This window comes from Pantherophis guttatus, chromosome 2, assembly GCF_059756535.1.
Source record: "Pantherophis guttatus breed Tessera chromosome 2, ASM5975653v1, whole genome shotgun sequence".
Classification (NCBI taxonomy): Eukaryota; Metazoa; Chordata; class Lepidosauria; order Squamata; family Colubridae; genus Pantherophis; species Pantherophis guttatus.
In genome coordinates, this window is record NC_142064.1 from 215554256 (window position 1) to 215573212 (window position 18957).

The window sequence follows — 18957 nt, forward strand, 5'->3', positions numbered from 1 at the left end:
TAGGAAAACTGAAAATCAGAAAATCATGCGGTAAGTTTTAAGAAGGTTCCAAAAAGGATCTAAGAGATGTTTAAACTTTTAAAAGTTTTTTAAAATGCACAATTCTTTCCTTTGTATTTCTTGTTCATTTTATTCTAGCCAAAGTAATAAAAGGCATTTAAATGTTGTCTCTTCAATTTTTCCGTAGCCAGTTCCGTATTATGTTGTCAAATATACACAAAGTCAAGGGCGGGGTTTGATTCAAATCTAAATTAGCTGCATTTCGATCCTATTAAAAATCAGTGTGAAAATTTGGTCACAAAATTAAGTTTACCATTGCTATAAAAGGGCTAATTGTTCCACCTCCTGAATCACAAGCAGCTGCTGGGAAACAACAATGAAGGAGGGCTATTAGTCTACTATCCGTTCTGCTGAGCTCCTCATGTGCATTTGGCTGGCCCCAGGCCGTTACTAAAGGCTAGACTAGATTGGCCCTTGGCATAACCCCAGAGTGGCATTTCAGTTTCCAACTTTATTTCAGTTCCCACAAATCCTTCATTATATTAACCTTTCATCTCTTTATTATCCTACATAACTGTTTATATTGACTGTTTTTGAATTTAACAAAGATAAACTGTCTTTAAAAACACACAATATCAAATCAATAAAAATCCAGTTATATGGATTTATACTTTACTGATTTTATTTAATAGTTTTTGAATTTTATAATATGAATGAAGATTATAAATAATCTTCCATTGGACAGTCTAGATTTTCGTATACCAATAAATCTTAAAAATTGTGAAGAGTTTTAACATTTATCCTAATAAAAATAGGAAGATCTTAGCGGGAGTTCTCCTTTAATACATACAGGTAGTCCTCGAGTTACAACCATTAGTTTAGCGACTGTTTAAAGTTATAAGGACACCGAAAAAAGTGACTTAACAACAGTGGCAGTAGCCTCATGGTCGTGATCAAAATTCGGATCATATTTATAGCAGTTGCAGTGTTCCAGGGTCACTTGATCACCTGGCAAGCAAAGTCAATGGGGAAGCCAAATTCACTTAACAACCATGTTAGTAACCTAAAAACTGCAGTGATTCACTTAACCGTTGCGGCAAGAAGGATCATAAAATGGGGGCAAAACTTGCTTAATAACTGTCTCACTTAGCAACAGAAATTTTGGGCTCTAGTGTGGTCGTAAGTCGAGGACTATCTGTAATTACATATTTAATTCGACTGCAGTGTACTACTTTCACCCTGCTTAAAAATGTTTCTATTTCTGTAATTCATTACATATATTAATAGTTATTTGATGACCACATATAATAGATCTTTGGAAGGAAAATCATGGAAACGAGTGTTACTTACTGCTAGACGGCCTTCGGTAACTGGTTGGAATAGCAGCCCCACATCCACTGTGCACAACTGGACAATGAGAAAGATTACAGTTTCGATTGCTTGCAGAGGCACATGTGATTACAGACGGACGGTTCTGAGGATAAAAGAACATGGAAATCATAGGCAGTTCCTCAAAGAGTTGCTTAACATGGTGGTTACAATTTGTTGCTTGAGATATTCTTTCACAAGACTGCCTGAAATAAATGTAGGCACCAATTCCCATTTTAATAGGGAACAGTGAAGTCATTTCAAATAATCTAGGTATAGGAACTAAGGGAAACTATGTGGTTCGGGAAGAAGCTCTTGGCTCTTTCAGTCATTAAAATGCTAGCAGAAAAAGTATTTGAATCAATCTAGCAATCTGTTTGGTAAATATTCAGCTATAACTGCTCTATTGGATTATATCATTTACTTTAGCTATGCATTACTATTTTTAAAAAATGATAATGATTTCTTAACATACATTCCAGGCATCACGTAAGCCATTATATATTATGAAAAGTTGAAAAACATAGTAATATACCAAATTACATACCACAAAATAAGAAACCTGTCAATACTTAAATAGTTAATAACCAAAAGATCTTTAGTGTAATATCCAATATTACAGCCAGGGAGGAAATTATATTTAAGTACTACTAAATGATTTTTAAAATATGGCCACAAGTACAATAATCATTGTCCAGTAAAAACAGTTCTTGTGATACTGCTCAATGACAGACCTCATTGCCACTCCAAAAAACAATAGTAGGAATTATCAAGCAGTCCCAAAGTCATAAGTGGAAGCCTCTCCCTTCCTCCCTTCCTTGCCTATCATCCATAAACCAACTATGCTGAGGAAATACACTATGCAGAACAATAGTGGATGGATTGGAACATTGGATTATACTATTTAACACATCAAATGGTAATATAACAGACAAAAAAGTGTTCAGGTCATATCCCAGTGAATAAAGGTTACAGAGAAAATACAAACTGTGAAAGTAGGAACACTGATTTAGCTGAGTGAGAAGCTTCTTGAATTATAATTTCTGAATTTAATGCTAGTTTCTAAGTGGGGAATGGTAGCTGTATGGTTTTTTTTTTTTCTAAGTCACAAAGGAGAATGTTGAGACATGAATTAGAAAGTCCCTACTGTCATCAGTTAGGTAAAGGTTCCCCTCGCACATATGTGCTACTCGTTCCCGACTCTAGGGGGCAGTGCTCATCTCCGTTTCAAAGCCGAAGAGCCAGCACTATCCGAAGATGTCTCTGTGGTCATGTGGCCGGCATGACTTAACGCCAAAGGCGCATGGAATGCTGTTACCTTCCGACCAAAGGTGGCCCCTATTTATCTACTTGCATTTTTTACATGCTTTCGAACTGCTAGTTGGCAGAAACTGGGACAAGTAACGGGAGCTCACCCCATTACGCGGCACTAGGGGTCATCAGTTACAACTTCCTAATTTAGTAGCAGTATTTTTAAAAATCCACCTGGAAAAACTGAAAAAAATAAAAGGGCAGAGCTAGTTTAGGCGATAAGATAAATCTACAGAAATGTTCTTAAAGGGAGCAAAAGTGACAGTAATGCAGGATAAGAGTTTACAAACACATATGCTGATTTATTTCATAATCTGCAAGTATCTGAACAGGAACTCATGCTATCTTCCAAATAAGCTAGAAAAGGGAGCTTATCAGTCAATTACAAAGTACAATAGTCACAATAGCTTACACAACATTGGCTAAGAACTTATGAGTCTATATTAAAAAAAACCCACAATTTGTGATAAATATTTTTCATGTGCCAACTTTTTGTCCTTTAAAACGAGTGCCTTTCCTCTCATCTTTTGTCTTTAAAAAAAAGGAGGGGAGATGATTCTACGGCTTGTGTTATGGGTCCATTTTAAAACCCTTCAAAGTTACATTTAGTAGCCTTACTAGGAACTTGGGGAATTGCTGGTCAGCTCAAACTTTCATTCAAATATGAAGTTTTAGAAGTTCTGAAGTTGACTGCAATTTGAGGAAGAGAGAGGAGGGACTTTGGTCTTAGATGACATTCCTCCTTTTCCATGAATCAATGGTCTTCCATCATCTTGTAATGAACTCAAGGTAATATAAAAAAGAAAAAAAAGAAAAAGCATCTTTCCCCATCTATCTGCTTCAGAATTTCTAATTAAGGATTGCTCTTCACTCAAAGGTACTTTTTTCTTCAAAAGGCAACTGGACTGTTTTTTTCCTTGAGGAAGAAGAAAACTTTTCATTTCTCATCCAAGAAGCTTCATCAGTTCTGATGGCGGGGGAGCTGGGAATGGAAGGATAGGTACTGACAGTTGGGACTGGATGGTGGGGGGATGCAAGGATAGGTTCTGATAGGATGGGTGGTGGTGGAAGGATTGTATTTCTTTGCCATCATCTGGCTGTTAGCACTCTGAGAGCTGTTGGGGATATTTTAGGGGTTTATCTGTGCCCTCAGGGTCACCTGAATGAGGGTACAATTGGTTGTGGAATCTTCTTGGAACTGCTACAAGTACTGCATTGTAAACTGGAGACAAGTGCTGTCTTATTTCTCCCCTTCTGTTGAGGAAAGGGTGTTCAATTCTAACATAGATGGATTCTTTTACCTTCCTTTCAAACCAATGGCTCGCTATCCAACTATGACCTGGATGACTGAGAATCTCCAGACCTCTCTTCACTAACAACTGATGGACCAGGAAACCTATTTCTGAACTGCTATCACTTCAATCCTTATCAAATATGGTTGCTGCGAAACACTTCAATTACTTAAAAATGTCCAAAAAAAACCCCCCAACTTGGCTACAATCCTTCCTTCTCAGGTTCAAACCTTTTACAAATATTTTATATAGAATTTGTCTTGAACATTTTCGATCATTTTCAAATTTTTGAATAGTGAGTTAACAGTAACAACATTGATCAATATTTAACAACCATTAAACATCGATTTCTTTTTTGAAGAATGCTTTTTTGAACGCTATTTTGAAACTGGTAGACCAGAGCTTCTTTGCTTCCTTCTGAGTTTAGACGAGAAGAGGCCCTTTCCCAATGTATAGAAATACCTAGTATTCCTCAGTAGTGCTTGTTTTAATAGATCGCTCAAATAAATAAATATTTATTTATGTAAGTTTCAAACAACCAGATTTGCAAAATTCCATTCTGCCTCCAGTGTTTGCAAAATTATTAATTGGAAGGAATTAGGAAAGTTATATAGACAAGGACTCTGCAAAAACCAACCAACCAACTACACACACCACCACACACAAAAACACACACAGAAATACAAAAACTGTACAAAAGCTAAACGAAAAATAGTTGCCTAGAAATATGTATCTTAGCAAACAAAAATGCCAAGTACCTGCTGCCGTTCCACTGATGTCATTGTAGGAGTCATGCTTACAGACCGAATAACATCCATGCTGTTTTTGGTCAGTGCTAGAGGTTGCTCCATAGTTAAGCTTGGGATTGAGGCATACATATGATTAGCATGAAGGCCCATTGTTGGTGCAACAGCCCGTTCAATGGGACTACGACTCCTTTCTCTATGTTCTTTTCGGTAATCCCCATTGGCAGTCTTCATTCTAAGAGAAAAACAAACAAACAAACCAATATGTTAGTGTTGTGCATTTAATTCAAGGAATACACTCCAAAGACAAGTTTATATCTAGTGTTCGACTTAACACCAGTGACTTAGAGACCATCTGAAATTAAAATACTTCCCCCCCCCCCACCCAAAGATATTTATGACCTGTTTTCAAAATTATGGCCTCTGTGGTGCTCCCATGATCAGTCACTCTTACACCTCAGGGATGCTGCAGCACCCCCTTCCCAATCTATCTTCCCTCCACCATCCCACCCACTGGGTCCTGGCAAGCTTTGGGACCTGCTTTCCCTCAGGTCCTGCAGTCCTGCCTCTGTAGCAAATGGCACACAGATGACTAGTTTCAGATGTCCTGGGACCATTTTTAGAGAACAATTTTTCCTATCTTCTTAATCCAACATTTTATCACAGCACATATTTTATGCCTCCCTATTATGAACAGACATCATAACCATTAACTGATAATAATCAACATGGATTAATTTTAAATTTCATCTTTGATCCAAGCTATATTTTGTTACAACTTTAGGAACAGACTCTTTCTCTCAATAAGATTTAAATGAGGGGACAGAATGGGCATTCATAAAATTTGCAGATGACATCGTTTTAGAAAAAAGGTTCAAGATCCAGAAAGATTTTGACAAACTAGAACATTGGACCAGGGGTGGGTTCTACTTACCTTTACTACCGGTTCGCAACGGGATTGTACGCACGTGTGAGTGCGCATGCCTTGCTTCTGTGCATGTGCAGAAGCTTCTGCGCATGCACAGATCACCAATGTTGACATCCAGGCCGGTTTTACTACCAGTTCTTGTGAACCGGTCCGAACCGGGGGCAACCCACCACTGCACTGGACCCTATCCAAGAACATGCAATTCAGGAGTAAGTTTTAAACTTAGGCATCAAAAATCAACACAGGTATAGAATAGGCGGCACGTTTGCTCAATAGCAATAATTGTGAGAGAGATCTAGGAATCTTAGAGGACAGCCAATTAAATGTAAGTCAGCAGTATGCTTCAGCTGCCAAAAAAGCCAATGCAGTCCTAGTTGTATCAACAGAGGGATAGCATCACAGTCATGTGAAGTGTTAGTACTGCTTTGGTAAGACCATATTTGGAATACTGCATCCAAGTTTGGTCACCGTGATACAAAAAAGATGTTGAGACTTGAAAAAGTGCAGAGAACATCAACAAAGACGATTAGGGGGCTGGAGGCTAAAACATATAAAGAACAGTTGCAGGAATTGGGTATGTCTAGTCTAATGAAGAAAAGGACTAGGGGGACAATGACAGCAGTCCTCCAATACTCAAAGGGCTGTGACAGAAAAGAGAGGGTCAACCTATTCTTCAAAGCACCTGACTGCAGGACAAGAAGTAACCAATGGAAACTTATCGAACAAAGATCCAACCTATAGAAGTAAGGGGAAATTTCCTGACAATGAGAACAATGGTTTCCCTCCAGAACGTTGTAGGTGCCATATCACTTGAGGTTTTTAAGAAGAGACTGGACAGCATTTGTCTGGATTGGCATAGGGTCTCCTGCTTGAGTAGGGGATTGGACTAGAAGACTTCCAAAGTCCCTTCCAAGTCTGTTAGTCTGTATTCTGTATACGCTAAATCACCTATCAAACTTGTGGCACTTTTTCAGATGATAGGATGGAGCCTGATCTAATTAGGTATGTGGTGATATGAGGAAGAACAATTATTTTACTGCAATATAATGGCCTGGAAAAACATGAAGACAGGTAGCTGCTTATATAACTACAACTACTATAATCTTTATCACAATTTAAGACATCACTCTTCTTGGGTTTCTTTTGTCACCTTCTCCATATTCATATAAAGATTTCAGTGTAAGCACACGGGATGAAGGAATGTAGCATGCATAAAAAATGCAAAGCTTCACACAGCAATGAATCCATATTTATGCAGAAAATGCTAGCTTACCATTATGTACATCAGTGTGAAAATGAGTATGGCATAATGGTTAAAACGAAAAAACTATGGAGGATACTGTAAAAATTCAGACCACAACAAAGCGTTTGAAAGAGTGCCTCATAATATTCTCTGTCTATACAGTACAATAAATACTGTATATGTTAGATAATACTACTATAAAATGGACTCATGGTTGGCTGAATGACTGTATCCAAAAAGTACTCATTAATGCTACTACTTCAGCTTGGAGAAAACATCAAATGGCATGCCAGAGGGCTCTGTCTTGGGCCTGGGCTGTTACAACATTTTATCAATAACTGCAATGAAAAAATTGAGATATTTTTTCAGGTTTGCAGATAATTCAAAACTGGGAAATGAGAAAAGATACCTAAGCAGGCTTGAGAAATTATTGACAACAATGAATCATCTCTGGGCAAGATGGGTGGCACATAAATTAAACAGACAGACAAACAGATAAATGCGAATAGCCTTGAGAGATAGAAGGAAGAGTTGTTTCCAAGGTAATGGTCAGATAAAAGGGGTCTGAGCCTGGGCCAAGAATGAAATGTGAGTAAACAACTCAGACAAGCATCTCCTTAGTCCACACAAAGATAAATGGAAAGCACTTTCATATTTAAAAGATTCTGTTACTAAAGTTTTAGAATAAAAGTAGTACTAACCGTTCATGGCATTGATTTCCTAATCTGGTTTATTTTGCAGGGTTGACAAAGGCTCTAGTATATCCTGCATTAAGGAAGGGCTATATCGGACAATCCCTGAGGTCCCTTTCAACTCTAAGAATCTAAGAAATCCCAAGTGGTAGATTAAGGGTGGGGGAAATCCATCTGAAGTCTACCCTCAATCTTAAAACTCACTGAAACCTTGGACCACTTGCTCTCTCTCAGCCCAACTAGCTTCTAATGGGGGTTATGAGGATAAAATGAAGGGAGAACCTTGTGTAAGTCATTATGAGCTCCAGAAGAAAGGTGAGATATAAACCAAATAAATTCAAATTTCAAACTGCTGTTGTTAGAACATGTGGAAAGGCTCAGATTATTCTTGCAACAGGATCTACCACATCTAGTTGCCAATATTAAAGCAGTAATGGAATAGGGATGTTGCCAACTGAATAAAATTCAAGTACTTCAATGAAGAGAGCTGCTGTACTTATTTCTTCAGAGATATTCATTTAGCAGTTCTGCTTATCCTCAGTGAAATATAACTTTTTCACAGTGGCGTTAATTACACATTGCATTGAAATAAAAATAAAAGCTTTGTTTGCAAATTGTTGATGCATTTAACATATGATCTTGGAAATATAGACAATGCCTTAGAAAAAACATGAGTCATGTAAAAACAAACTTTCTAATTTGCTGGCTTCAACAAGCTAATAGAAGACAATGTTTTAATGTGTTGTGTGTGTATGTCTGTGGTACCGTCAATTATAATTCTGCCTTCTGCTTTGTGAAATGAATTGTGGTCTTCCATATACTGAAAAGTCTTCTCTCCCTATTCCAAAATTGAAGTTTTAGAGACTTCTAAATGCAAGAAAAAAATTTAAGGGATTTATGATGAGTTACAAGGGATAACTAGTGAACTACACTGTACTTAAAGAAGTTATGTCTACAATGTTTATACATTTGCTGTCTCTCCAGGCGTACAGTGCTTAACAAACTGAAATTAAGACTTACAAATGTGTGTTCCAAAAGATTTGATCCATTTTATTAAACAGCCCAATTTTATTTGGATAGATTCAAGGGCCATTTGATTTGATTCTGACAATGAATCCAAATCTTAGTTTCAGATAGCCAACAAAAATGGCTGTAACAGTTTTTTCAGAGTAACATGGTTGTTTGACATTTTAGGAACATTAAGAGATGAAAGTTGATTGGCTTTTGTGCCAGACATAACTAAACGCAGATTTACAACACAGAAGTAGCCTTATGTAGAATAAATAATCCAGAAGAAACAATTAAGTATTTGTGAAAATGGAATCATAAAAATGATTTTGAATCTGAATTTGCTTCCTTTTCTCACCTATGTGAGCTTTTTGTGAGATGTGGGGAGAGGAGGTACTTTATTTGAAAGTTACACACCTCATAAGGCTACCCCAAGAACACTGCAAAATATCAGAGTGAATATTGTAAAGTTAGGTGAATGAACACAAATTTATCATGCATACACCCACATCCAGAAAAAGGAGTGGCAGGAGGCAGAAGCAAACATCCATTGCCATAACCTCTCAGATTCAACCCAACTATTTTAATAATTTTGCTCTTGGGACAAAACTAATGTAACAATGGGAGCATGGAAACTATGCAGCCATATTATTAGTCTTCTTCCCAAACATTAGGATTTGACAATCCTGCTAAAACTCTTACTCTGGCTGAAGCTACTGCTGTCAGTCACAAAACTAAACTCTTTCCTACTCTTTGTCTGTTCCTCTCTAGCCTCCCCCCCATATCCCACATACAAATCTTTTCTCTATATGGAGAGCTTAAGGATAAGTAAACTCCAGTCCATATTTTGATTCTGACATGTCTCCAAATCTGATGAACACAAGTAGAAGGAACAGTCTGCCTATAAGTATTGATCTATCAGGAAGACTTTTTGAAAGCAGAGACAACTAGAAATGAATTATTTGGGGAGGCGGAAGGGAAATCCTCTGTCCTAACTTTTAATTAAAATGTTATATTTAGTTAAATATATCCCATTGGAAAATTTAAGCATGTATACTTACAAGTGCAATCAGTGGTGGATTGCCCCCGGTTCGCACCGGTTCTATAGAACCGGTAGTAAAACTGGCGGGAGGCCTTGCCGACCGACCCCGATGTCACCAAAATGCTTCTGTGCATGCGTGCGGCCCCGTTGCAAACCGGTAGTAAAGGTAAGTAGAACCCATCCCTGAGTGCAATGTGTATTATTTCTTACACAAAAACATTTCACTGCCACTTTTTGCTAATTGGCAGGCAGTAGCAGAATGTTGGAGTAGCAAACTAGAAATACCTTTAACCCAACAGATACTACTTTAATGTTAAAAGATCCTTTTCCTTTCTTTTGATCTCTGCCTTAAGAGACTTGACAGCTTGACTCTCACTAAGACACTCTTAATTAACAAGAGTTAACTGGTATATTGTTCCAAAGGAGTCTTATCCATTACCTATTCTTTGCATGCTTCTGAAAGGGCCAACATAAACACAATATATCATTGAATTAAAGTACAAACTGCCTCTTTTATCATCTTAATATAGTAAAGCTATAAAAAGTTTTATGTGCGTATCAACATAATGTCTATCTAGGAGACTATTTTTAGATATACATGTTTGCCTTTTTATCTCAGCTCAAAATAAAATGTATCACTTTACTTGCTCTGTGAATTTAATATACATTTCCTGATTTTAGTCTGTCTAAACCAGTTATGAGTTGTAACATGACTGACTGAATGAACATCATCATCATCATACCAGTTATACATCATGAACTTGATCCCTTGAATTAGATCATAAAGCAGTGGATAGCAAATCTTTGTGTACAAATGAACACAGCTTCTCTTCACTCTGACACAGCTTAAATATTTTATTTCTCCTATATTCAAGACAGAGAATTATTTTTTCATTGTTCTCCGCAGTGAATCATATCCAGGCCCCACATCTTTCCCAAGCATCATGTGTTGAAATGGACATACCAAAACCACACTCATCTGGACTGTAAGATCTGTACTTCAGGAGATTGCCTTCTTTTTAATTGAAAGCAATACTTTGAGCCCATGCACTGAACAGTTTGAACGGTAGTTATAACATAGTATCCTTAAACAATTCTTGTTTTAAGAGCTCTTAATTGTCGTGCCTCTATTTACTGGAACAGAGCAATAGTAATTCACACCCATTCTGGAGAAATAACTTAAGTGTTCCAACTGTTCCAGGAAAAATGGAAAAAGAGAGTGAGAAAGGGGAAAGTTTCCTTATGCTCTTTTCTAGTGCACAACTCCTTTATAAACAGCCAAAAAGGCGCCGCTAAAAAACAAAACAAAAACAAAAACCTAACATCCTGCAATGTCTTTTTATAGAACTTATATTCAGGTTAGTCTGATTTTAAAATATACATCTCATAAGAAGTTAACTGAGGCAATGGCAATAAGTGTACTTGGAAAAACCACAGATGCATGGAAGTTTATTTCCGTAGCCTCCAGTTCCTCCATCACCATTACCTAATTCATTCAGATTTTTTTTTTTCCTGGTCACCAATTTATAATTCTTGTTCAACAGCTAATATTGTGAAATATCTGAAAGGAAAGTAATTTTTATTTTCTTCCTCAAATGCCCCCCCCCCCAAAATTTATATGTTTGTGTGTCTTTCGTTTCATTAAAAACCTTAATTTCACATTTGACGAAATCAGCACCAACAGGATTTTAAATAAAATGCTTTGGTGGACAAGGTGAGTTATTTTTACATTTCCTCTATGGGTGAGTTTATTCTTTAATAAGCACTAAAATTTTTCATGTTCAAAGCTCAAACAATGGTCAATTACATGGTATTTCCAGAAGTCAAGTGTTGAGGTTTCCAACTTTCTGAATAAAATGTAATTAAATAAATAACATACCTGGCTCCAAAAAACTAGATCACCACTACATGGCAGCACAGAGATACAGAAAACTGTATCTGTTGTCATTTAGTATCCATCCAAATTTGTATTATCCCAAACTGATCAGTCTAATATAAGCCTGAACAGATCGAACGTTCAATTATACAATCTCCATTCTCAATGGTCAGTTGCAATTCACTTAAAATCTATTTCTGGCTTTCAAATAAAAGTGTGGTGGATGCAAATTATCTTGACACTATCAAACAGAAAATCTGGATTTGCCAAATGAGGAACGGACATTACATTTTCATGTGATGGGTATTATAAGAAAAAAAGCCATGGTATTATTTTTGTTTGTAAACGTTATTATTATTTGAATGCAGCCAAAGGGGTTTTTTTTCTTAGACCACTAAAGAAAACTATTTTACCTTTACTAAATATTAGCTATTATGTTACAAACCAATCTAAGGAAGTAAAATGCCTCTTCTAAAACTGGAAAAACATATGGTTGGATCTTATAGGAAACATACTGAAATCAATGGAATTTTAAGAAAGACTAACTTGTTATTTATGTCACTGTCACTAGTATACTTTAGGTAAGCAAGGCTAATATTGTATTAATATTGGTACAAAGCTGTCATTTCACTGACTTCATTTTATAAAACATCCCATATTTCTTAATGTGAAAAATAAACAATATCCAATCCAGTATCTAGAAAAAATTCTGTATAGATGGAGAAACTTTTTACATGCAGAAAGCTGCAATTGTGATTTTGGTTTAAATTAAGATTATCTTTTTCAATAATGTGATTAGTACAAATAGCTGAAGAATAATAATATGATTTGTTTATATGTATACTTGTTATGAAAAGTCCACCTACTTAATAATCCAATAGCATCTGAAACAGTAATTTAAAAGAACTCCAGCAGCTGAGCTGTGAATAATCCATTCCCAAAAAAACACCCTGTCAAAGCAAAGGTGAAACTGAAAAGCTTTGAAGAGTGTTGTTATTTTATATAATATACCCAACTTACAGACCAGTATTTTCTTCATATAGTGGAAAAAGAACCAAACACAGGTGCATTGAAAAATGCTCCAAATAACTGGGATTGATTCTTCAATATTTTAGTCACCAGACATCATCTGAGTAAAGAATGGCTTAAGTTACACCTAGTTGCAGGAGTGTCTGCAAAACTACAGAGGTCAGAGTGGTGCAAATAATGCTGTTGTCACATTTACAAGGGTACAGTTTGTAGCACAATGCTACAGCGCATCATCATCCTGACAAAATAAGTGAAAATCTGTGGATAATGCTTATTTGCTTTTTATTTTGTGTGATTTTATATCCTGATACCGGTTGTGCTGCCAAATTACAGACATTATCACTTTGAGATAAAAATGCAATGTAGTTAGAAAGGCTTACTGGAAGTCAATAGCTGTTTTTACAGTACTGCACAAAAATTACCTTTTCCTTATCTCACTCCTTAATTTTCATTAACGTGCCATGAATAGCCAATGCAGATATGCATGGTTCAGCAGGTGAATTATTTTGTAGAGCAATCAGCAAGGTTTAAATGAGTTAAAAATTACAACATGCAACTATAGAAAGCTCTCTATTTCTAAGATATCATTAAACTATGCCTAGCTGCTTCTGCTGAAAGTGGGTAGTGTTATATATACTCAATGTTTTTACAAGCTACATATTTAAAGGCATACAGACACATTTAAAATACTCCTAGAGAAGGAGTATAGCCTAGAGAAGGCTATTGAAGGATAATCATCATTATTTCATTCTTATCCATGGTTTGGAATAAAGTGACACATATTTTTGTCAGCTAAGGAACTCTCCCTTTATTAACCATGAAGTAAAAAAGAGATATTGGTCTAGTTTTGGAGAAAAATCATACCATACTTAAATCAGCGGTAAGTTTCCAATATTCTTAGTACCAGTTCGCTCCGTGAGCGTTCACTTGTTTTGCACACACGCTTTCTGCGCAGGTGCTTGGCTTCGAAAATGTGCCTAAATAGGGCATCATAGAGCCGGGGCGGGTGGGCCTAGGCTCACCCACAATTTCCACTACCGGTTCGCCTACCCACAATTTCCACTACCGGTTCGCCTGAACTGGTATGAATCGGCTGAATACCACCTCTGACTTAAACGTCAAATTTCAGGCAATATTACACAGTAACAAAGAGACGTAATATATCTGAAGCTCTAACTTGGTAGGGCTAATTTAATAGCAGTTTGAAGAAAAAGCACTTTCCATGGCATTCATAAACAGTATCTGTTCTTTCATGGTCTAAGGCTGTCAACATCCTACAAGATGTGGGATGCTATCAACACATTTCTCTGTCAGCAATGAATACATTCATTCATTCATTTTTCATTTATTGGATTTGTATACTGCCCTATTCCCGAAGGACTCAGGGCGGTGAACAGCCATAGAATAAAACATATAAATACAAAATTTAAAATAAAGTAAAACGAATTTAAATAATTTGGCTGAAAATTTAAAACCCCAATAATTTAAAACCAAATTTAAAATTTCCATTTAAAAAGGGGGAAAAAACTTAGGTCAGGCCAGCTTGATGAAATAAGAACGTCTTGAGCGCGCGACGGAAGGTACGCAGATCCGGGATCCTCCGTATCTCCAGGGGGAAATCGTTCCAGATAGTAGGTGCCCCCACAGAGAAGGCTCTCCCCCTGGGGGCCGCCAGTCGACATTGTTTGGCCGACGGCACCCGGCCAAAGAGCCCCTCTCTATGGGAGCATACCGGTCGGTGGGAGGCTATTGGTGGTAGCAGGCGGTCCTGTAAATAACCAGGTCCTAAGTCATGGAGTGCTCTAAAGGTGATAACCAAGACCTTGAAGCGCACTCGGAAGACCACTGGGAGCCAGTGCAGCTTGCGCAGGAGAGGTGTTACATAGGAGTGCCACGTCGCTCCCATTACCACCCGCACGGCCGCACTCTGCGCCAGTTGGAGCCTCCAAGTGCTCCTCAAGGGGAGCCCCATGTAGAGAGCGTTACAATAGTCCAGACGGGAGGTGATGAGGACATGAGTGACCGTGCGTAGGGAGTCCCGATCTAGAAAGGGACGCAACTGGCGGATCAGGTGAATCTGATGAAAAATCCTCCTTGTCACGGCCGTCAAGTGCTCTTCTAAAGACAGCCATGAATCCAGGACACCCAAGTTACGAGCCCTTTCCGTGGGGGCCAATGATTCGCCCCCAATAGTCAGCAATGGCACCAGCTGACTATATCGGGACGTCGGAAACCACAGCCACTCGGTCTTGGATGGGTTGAGCCTGAGCCTGTTTCTCCACATCCAGATCCGTACGGCCTCCAGGCACCGGGACATCACTTCAAGGGCATCATTGGGGTGGAGATGTACAGCTGGGTGTCATCAGCGTACTGGTGGTACTCCACCCCGAAACCACGGATGATCTCGCCCAGCGGCTTTACATAAATGTTGAACAAAAGGGGCGAGAGGACCGATCCTTGTGGCACCCCACATATAAGGGGCCTTGGGGTCGACCTCTGGCCCCCTGTCAACACAGACTGTGACCATTCGGAGAGAAAGGAGGAGAACCACCGTAGTACGGTGCCTCCCACCCCCAACTCTTCCAACCGGTGCAGCATGATACCATGGTTGATGGTATCAAAAGCCGCTGAGAGATCTAACAGGACCAGGACAGAGGAGCACCCCCTGTCCCGAGCCCTCCAGAGATCATCCACCAACGCGACCAATGCCGTTTCTGTGCTGTACCCAGGCATGAAGCCCGACTGGAACGGATCTAGATACGTCGTTTCATCCAGGTACTGGGAGAGCTGTCACGCAACCATGCTCTCAACAACCTTCGCCACAAAGTGAACCACACATACATCTGAACCACACATCAGTTTAGGATTTAAGATGGTGATATTCTTATAAGCACCATATGATTCATTTTTATTAAGGCAGTAGGATAACTATTCAGTAATAAATCTAGAAAATAACATTTGAAAAATCTTTCCAATAAGTTAAATAGATTCATTCCCTGCAGCTCAGTTATCTTGAGAAATTGTTTTAAACTGTTCAAAAACCTTAAGGCCATTTAACATATAACATCACTGAAATGCTAACAAATTCTTCCCAAATTCCTTCCTCCATTTCCCCCGTGATATTTTAAGTACAAATTGAGAATTGTTCCATGCCATACTGTGATGACATTTTTACCGAAGCAGGCTCATTGTATCATATCAAGTATTAAGAATTTACCAGTGCTCTATTACTGCCCATTGAATCAAATAATAATCCGCCCTCCTTCACTCAGAACAAAATACATATTGAAATTACATCTTTATCCAAATGATGATACGTATTTAGAAAATATTCTCAAAGATACAAATGATTAATTTATAACCTCCTAGAGGCCAGGATCCTTCACTACTCTCATGTGAGATCTGCCATGAGTATCCAACACATCAATTTTCTACTTTCTGAGGGAATCTAATTTGGGGGGGGGAAAAAGATGGAGAGCACCTTTTATATATTGGGCTACTAGCACTTATTTGTGAGACTGGTGTACTTTTTCCATACTAAAGTAGAAAAATGTGCAATGACAGTCAACCACATATTTGAATCATGAAACTTTTAACACTGTATTAAGAAGCATCTGTTCCCTTATCAATTTGCCCATTCAACCACCACCAATAGCATATAACATATCCAAGAGGAGTAACAAAACAGGATGTAGTTGCTGATTGTAGTTGCTACAGAAGACACATCCTTTCTACTACAACATTTTTTTTAAAAAAAAGATATTTTTGGAACCTGTGTTGATCACATAACAAACAGAAGTCCTGACAAAGTGAGATAAACAAAAAAGGAGCATACTGTGATATTATGGAAGATATATACAAGGATAGAAGGGCAAGGATCACAGATGTGAAAAGAAAGGTTTTAATCGTAAGCCAAAGGGGTCTTGAGGGAACAAAAGGCAGCCTCTGGCATACAAAATAAACATCATGTGTGTTTGGGAGGGGAAGATCTGGATTCAACTGCAAGTAACCATATAGACACCCACTGAGGCCCCTTTCCTCCAAGCTGTAAGCAGCAGCCCAGGATCTGAATTGATGTTGTTGTGCCATCTGAACACACAGCAATGGTTTCTACCAAATGGAACAAGCCATAAAGGGAAAGCCATAATTTATTTTAAGGTCAATTCTAACTCTCCTTTCTGTGTTGTATTTTGGTACAAGAATCTCAACGTAAAATAAATAGCTAGTTTGTGAGCCTACTTGCAGAGTATAGGCCTTAAGGATATCCATCAAAGTGCAGGCACTATGGGCCCTATATTGCATCTTGTAGTTACAGAACTCTGAGAATGAACCAGCATCTAGGACAGCTTTTCTCAACCATAGCAACTCTATGTTGTGTGGTCTTCAGCTCACAGAATTCTCTAGCCAGCATGGTAGAGTCAAAGATGTAGTCCACATATCCTAAAGTTGCTGAGGTTGAGAAATTGTTCTAGGGATGTAAGTAGAAGGAAGCTACCTAAATAGAAAGAGATAATGGGCAAGGGAAAAGAAGCTATCCTCTATCATTATGCAACAGTTAGGGAACTCTAGAAAATCTTGGAGGATATTTGTAGCTCAAGGTTGAAATGAGGGGTCCTTGGTGCTCTCTGAGCTTGCTTGTTTTCTTGCAGACGTTTCATTACCCTAACTAGGTAACATCATCAGTGCTAGTCAAGACACCAGAATATAAACTGACAGCAAACAGCATTCCTTACTAGCACTGATGATGTTACCTAGTTAGGGTAATGAAACAAGCAAGCTCAGAGAGCACCAAGGACCCCTCTAGAAAATCTGCATGGATTTAACCTTATTAAATTTAAAAGGCCACACAACTCCATAGAGGCTCTGGATGGCATACAACATTAAAAACAGAAAGAAACCATGAAAATATTAATATCCTGAATAAGAAATATTCAAACAAATAAACAAACAAAAAGATTATAAGAGCCACATCATCCATGTTAACCCAAAAGCCCAGGAAAAACCCAGGTTCTCAGAGGCTTTTTAAAGAGCATCAAGGTGTGTCCCATGCATCTGAGGGGGGGGGATCCTATTTCTGAGGGCAAACACTGTGACAGGGTTTGCTTCTGTCCAATCAGATGACAATGTTTGATGGGTGAGACTCAGAGAATGCTCACTTTTGTTTTTTTACATGTGCAATTCTGAAGGATTTGTGAAAGAATTCATAAGTTCCATAACAACCTTAAAAGTGATAGCATGTCTCTTCTAAGATTTCCCTCTTCCCGGGCTGTAATCGGTCGTATACATATATAGCTCTCTCCGTCTATAGAAGAAAAGTCAGCTGTTGCTGAACTAATAAAAATGCTAAATAAAATTCAATTCTGTATTTGGAACACAACAATGGAACTATACAGCTGCAATACTTGATTCTGTATAGCATTAGCAGCTATACAGTAATCTTTGCAAATATAAAATAATTACATTTTTCCCTAAACAAATTAGTATATTCATGTTTTATTTGAGGTTGACCAACAACAAAGAAATATTGAAGAGCAGAAAAAAAAATTACTTTTCTCTAACATGGTGTTGCTAATTTATTCCACCCTGAGGCATCAATAAAAAAGTTCTTCAAAATCCCACAAAGGGAAGTGGTCAAATACAGAAAATAATAAATTTCACCCGTAAGAAATATTAAAAAAAACAAAAAACATTTCTCACACAATCACTAAGTTCCATGTTTTCGGTTGGGGAATTCTGGGAATTGAAGTCCACACTTCTTAAAAGTTGCCAAGCCTGAGAAGCAGTGCAGTGGCAGAAGAAAAGGGCTACTCTCTGTATCTCAAATTTGATACGACCTCTTGACGACACTGCATTTGCTTCTCAATTATTTAAATGGGTTTGTACAAGTTCTTCTGAAGTCTGCTTTTGATTATTCTCAACTTAGCCCATATAGTAAAGTGTCAAAATAAACTTCTTTTCCTAATACAGATCTCATGTTGGAGACTTGTATTTTCTTATTCTCTTTACATTCAACAATTCAAAGGGGCCTTATCCAGGGCTTTATGGAGAATTAATAAAGCCCACAGCTGCCTATCCACACCATCCAAGCTACTTCCTCCACCCAGAAAAGATCCCCACCCACATGGAACATCAGATGTACAGTCATGTTTGAAGTGTGGTTTGGGGGAGGCGTGTGCCGGCCCAGGAGAGCAATACGCATTGCACGGCCAAGCCGTGTATTCCAAACGGGGAAAACATTTGTAGCCATGCTGAAACCATCAGAGGGATGAACTTCTGGGCAGGACAAGTAGTATGTGAATCTGTTCAAAAGACCACACAGCTTCTCACCCGAGCCTAAAAAATGCAGAATTACATGCTCAAGCTGGTCACATGGCAATAACAACACTGCCTTGCCTGCTGAGCCAATCAGAAAAAACAACAAC

The 18957-nt window shown here is 38.1% G+C and overlaps 1 protein-coding gene across 6 annotated transcripts in view; it reads right to left on the minus strand.

Annotated features, from left to right (window-relative positions):
* The window catches only part of VGLL4 (vestigial like family member 4), a 102673-nt gene that overhangs the window by 3376 nt on the left and 80340 nt on the right, over nt 1–18957 (minus strand). For all 6 annotated transcript variants that reach the window (XM_060688380.2, XM_087887780.1, XM_034438264.3 and 3 more), the window contains 2 exons: nt 4730–4952; nt 1351–1474 (listed from right to left, as the gene is read on the minus strand). In XM_060688380.2, the coding sequence (XP_060544363.1) occupies nt 1351–1474; nt 4730–4952 (347 nt within the window). The remainder of the gene's footprint in view (nt 1–1350; nt 1475–4729; nt 4953–18957) is intronic.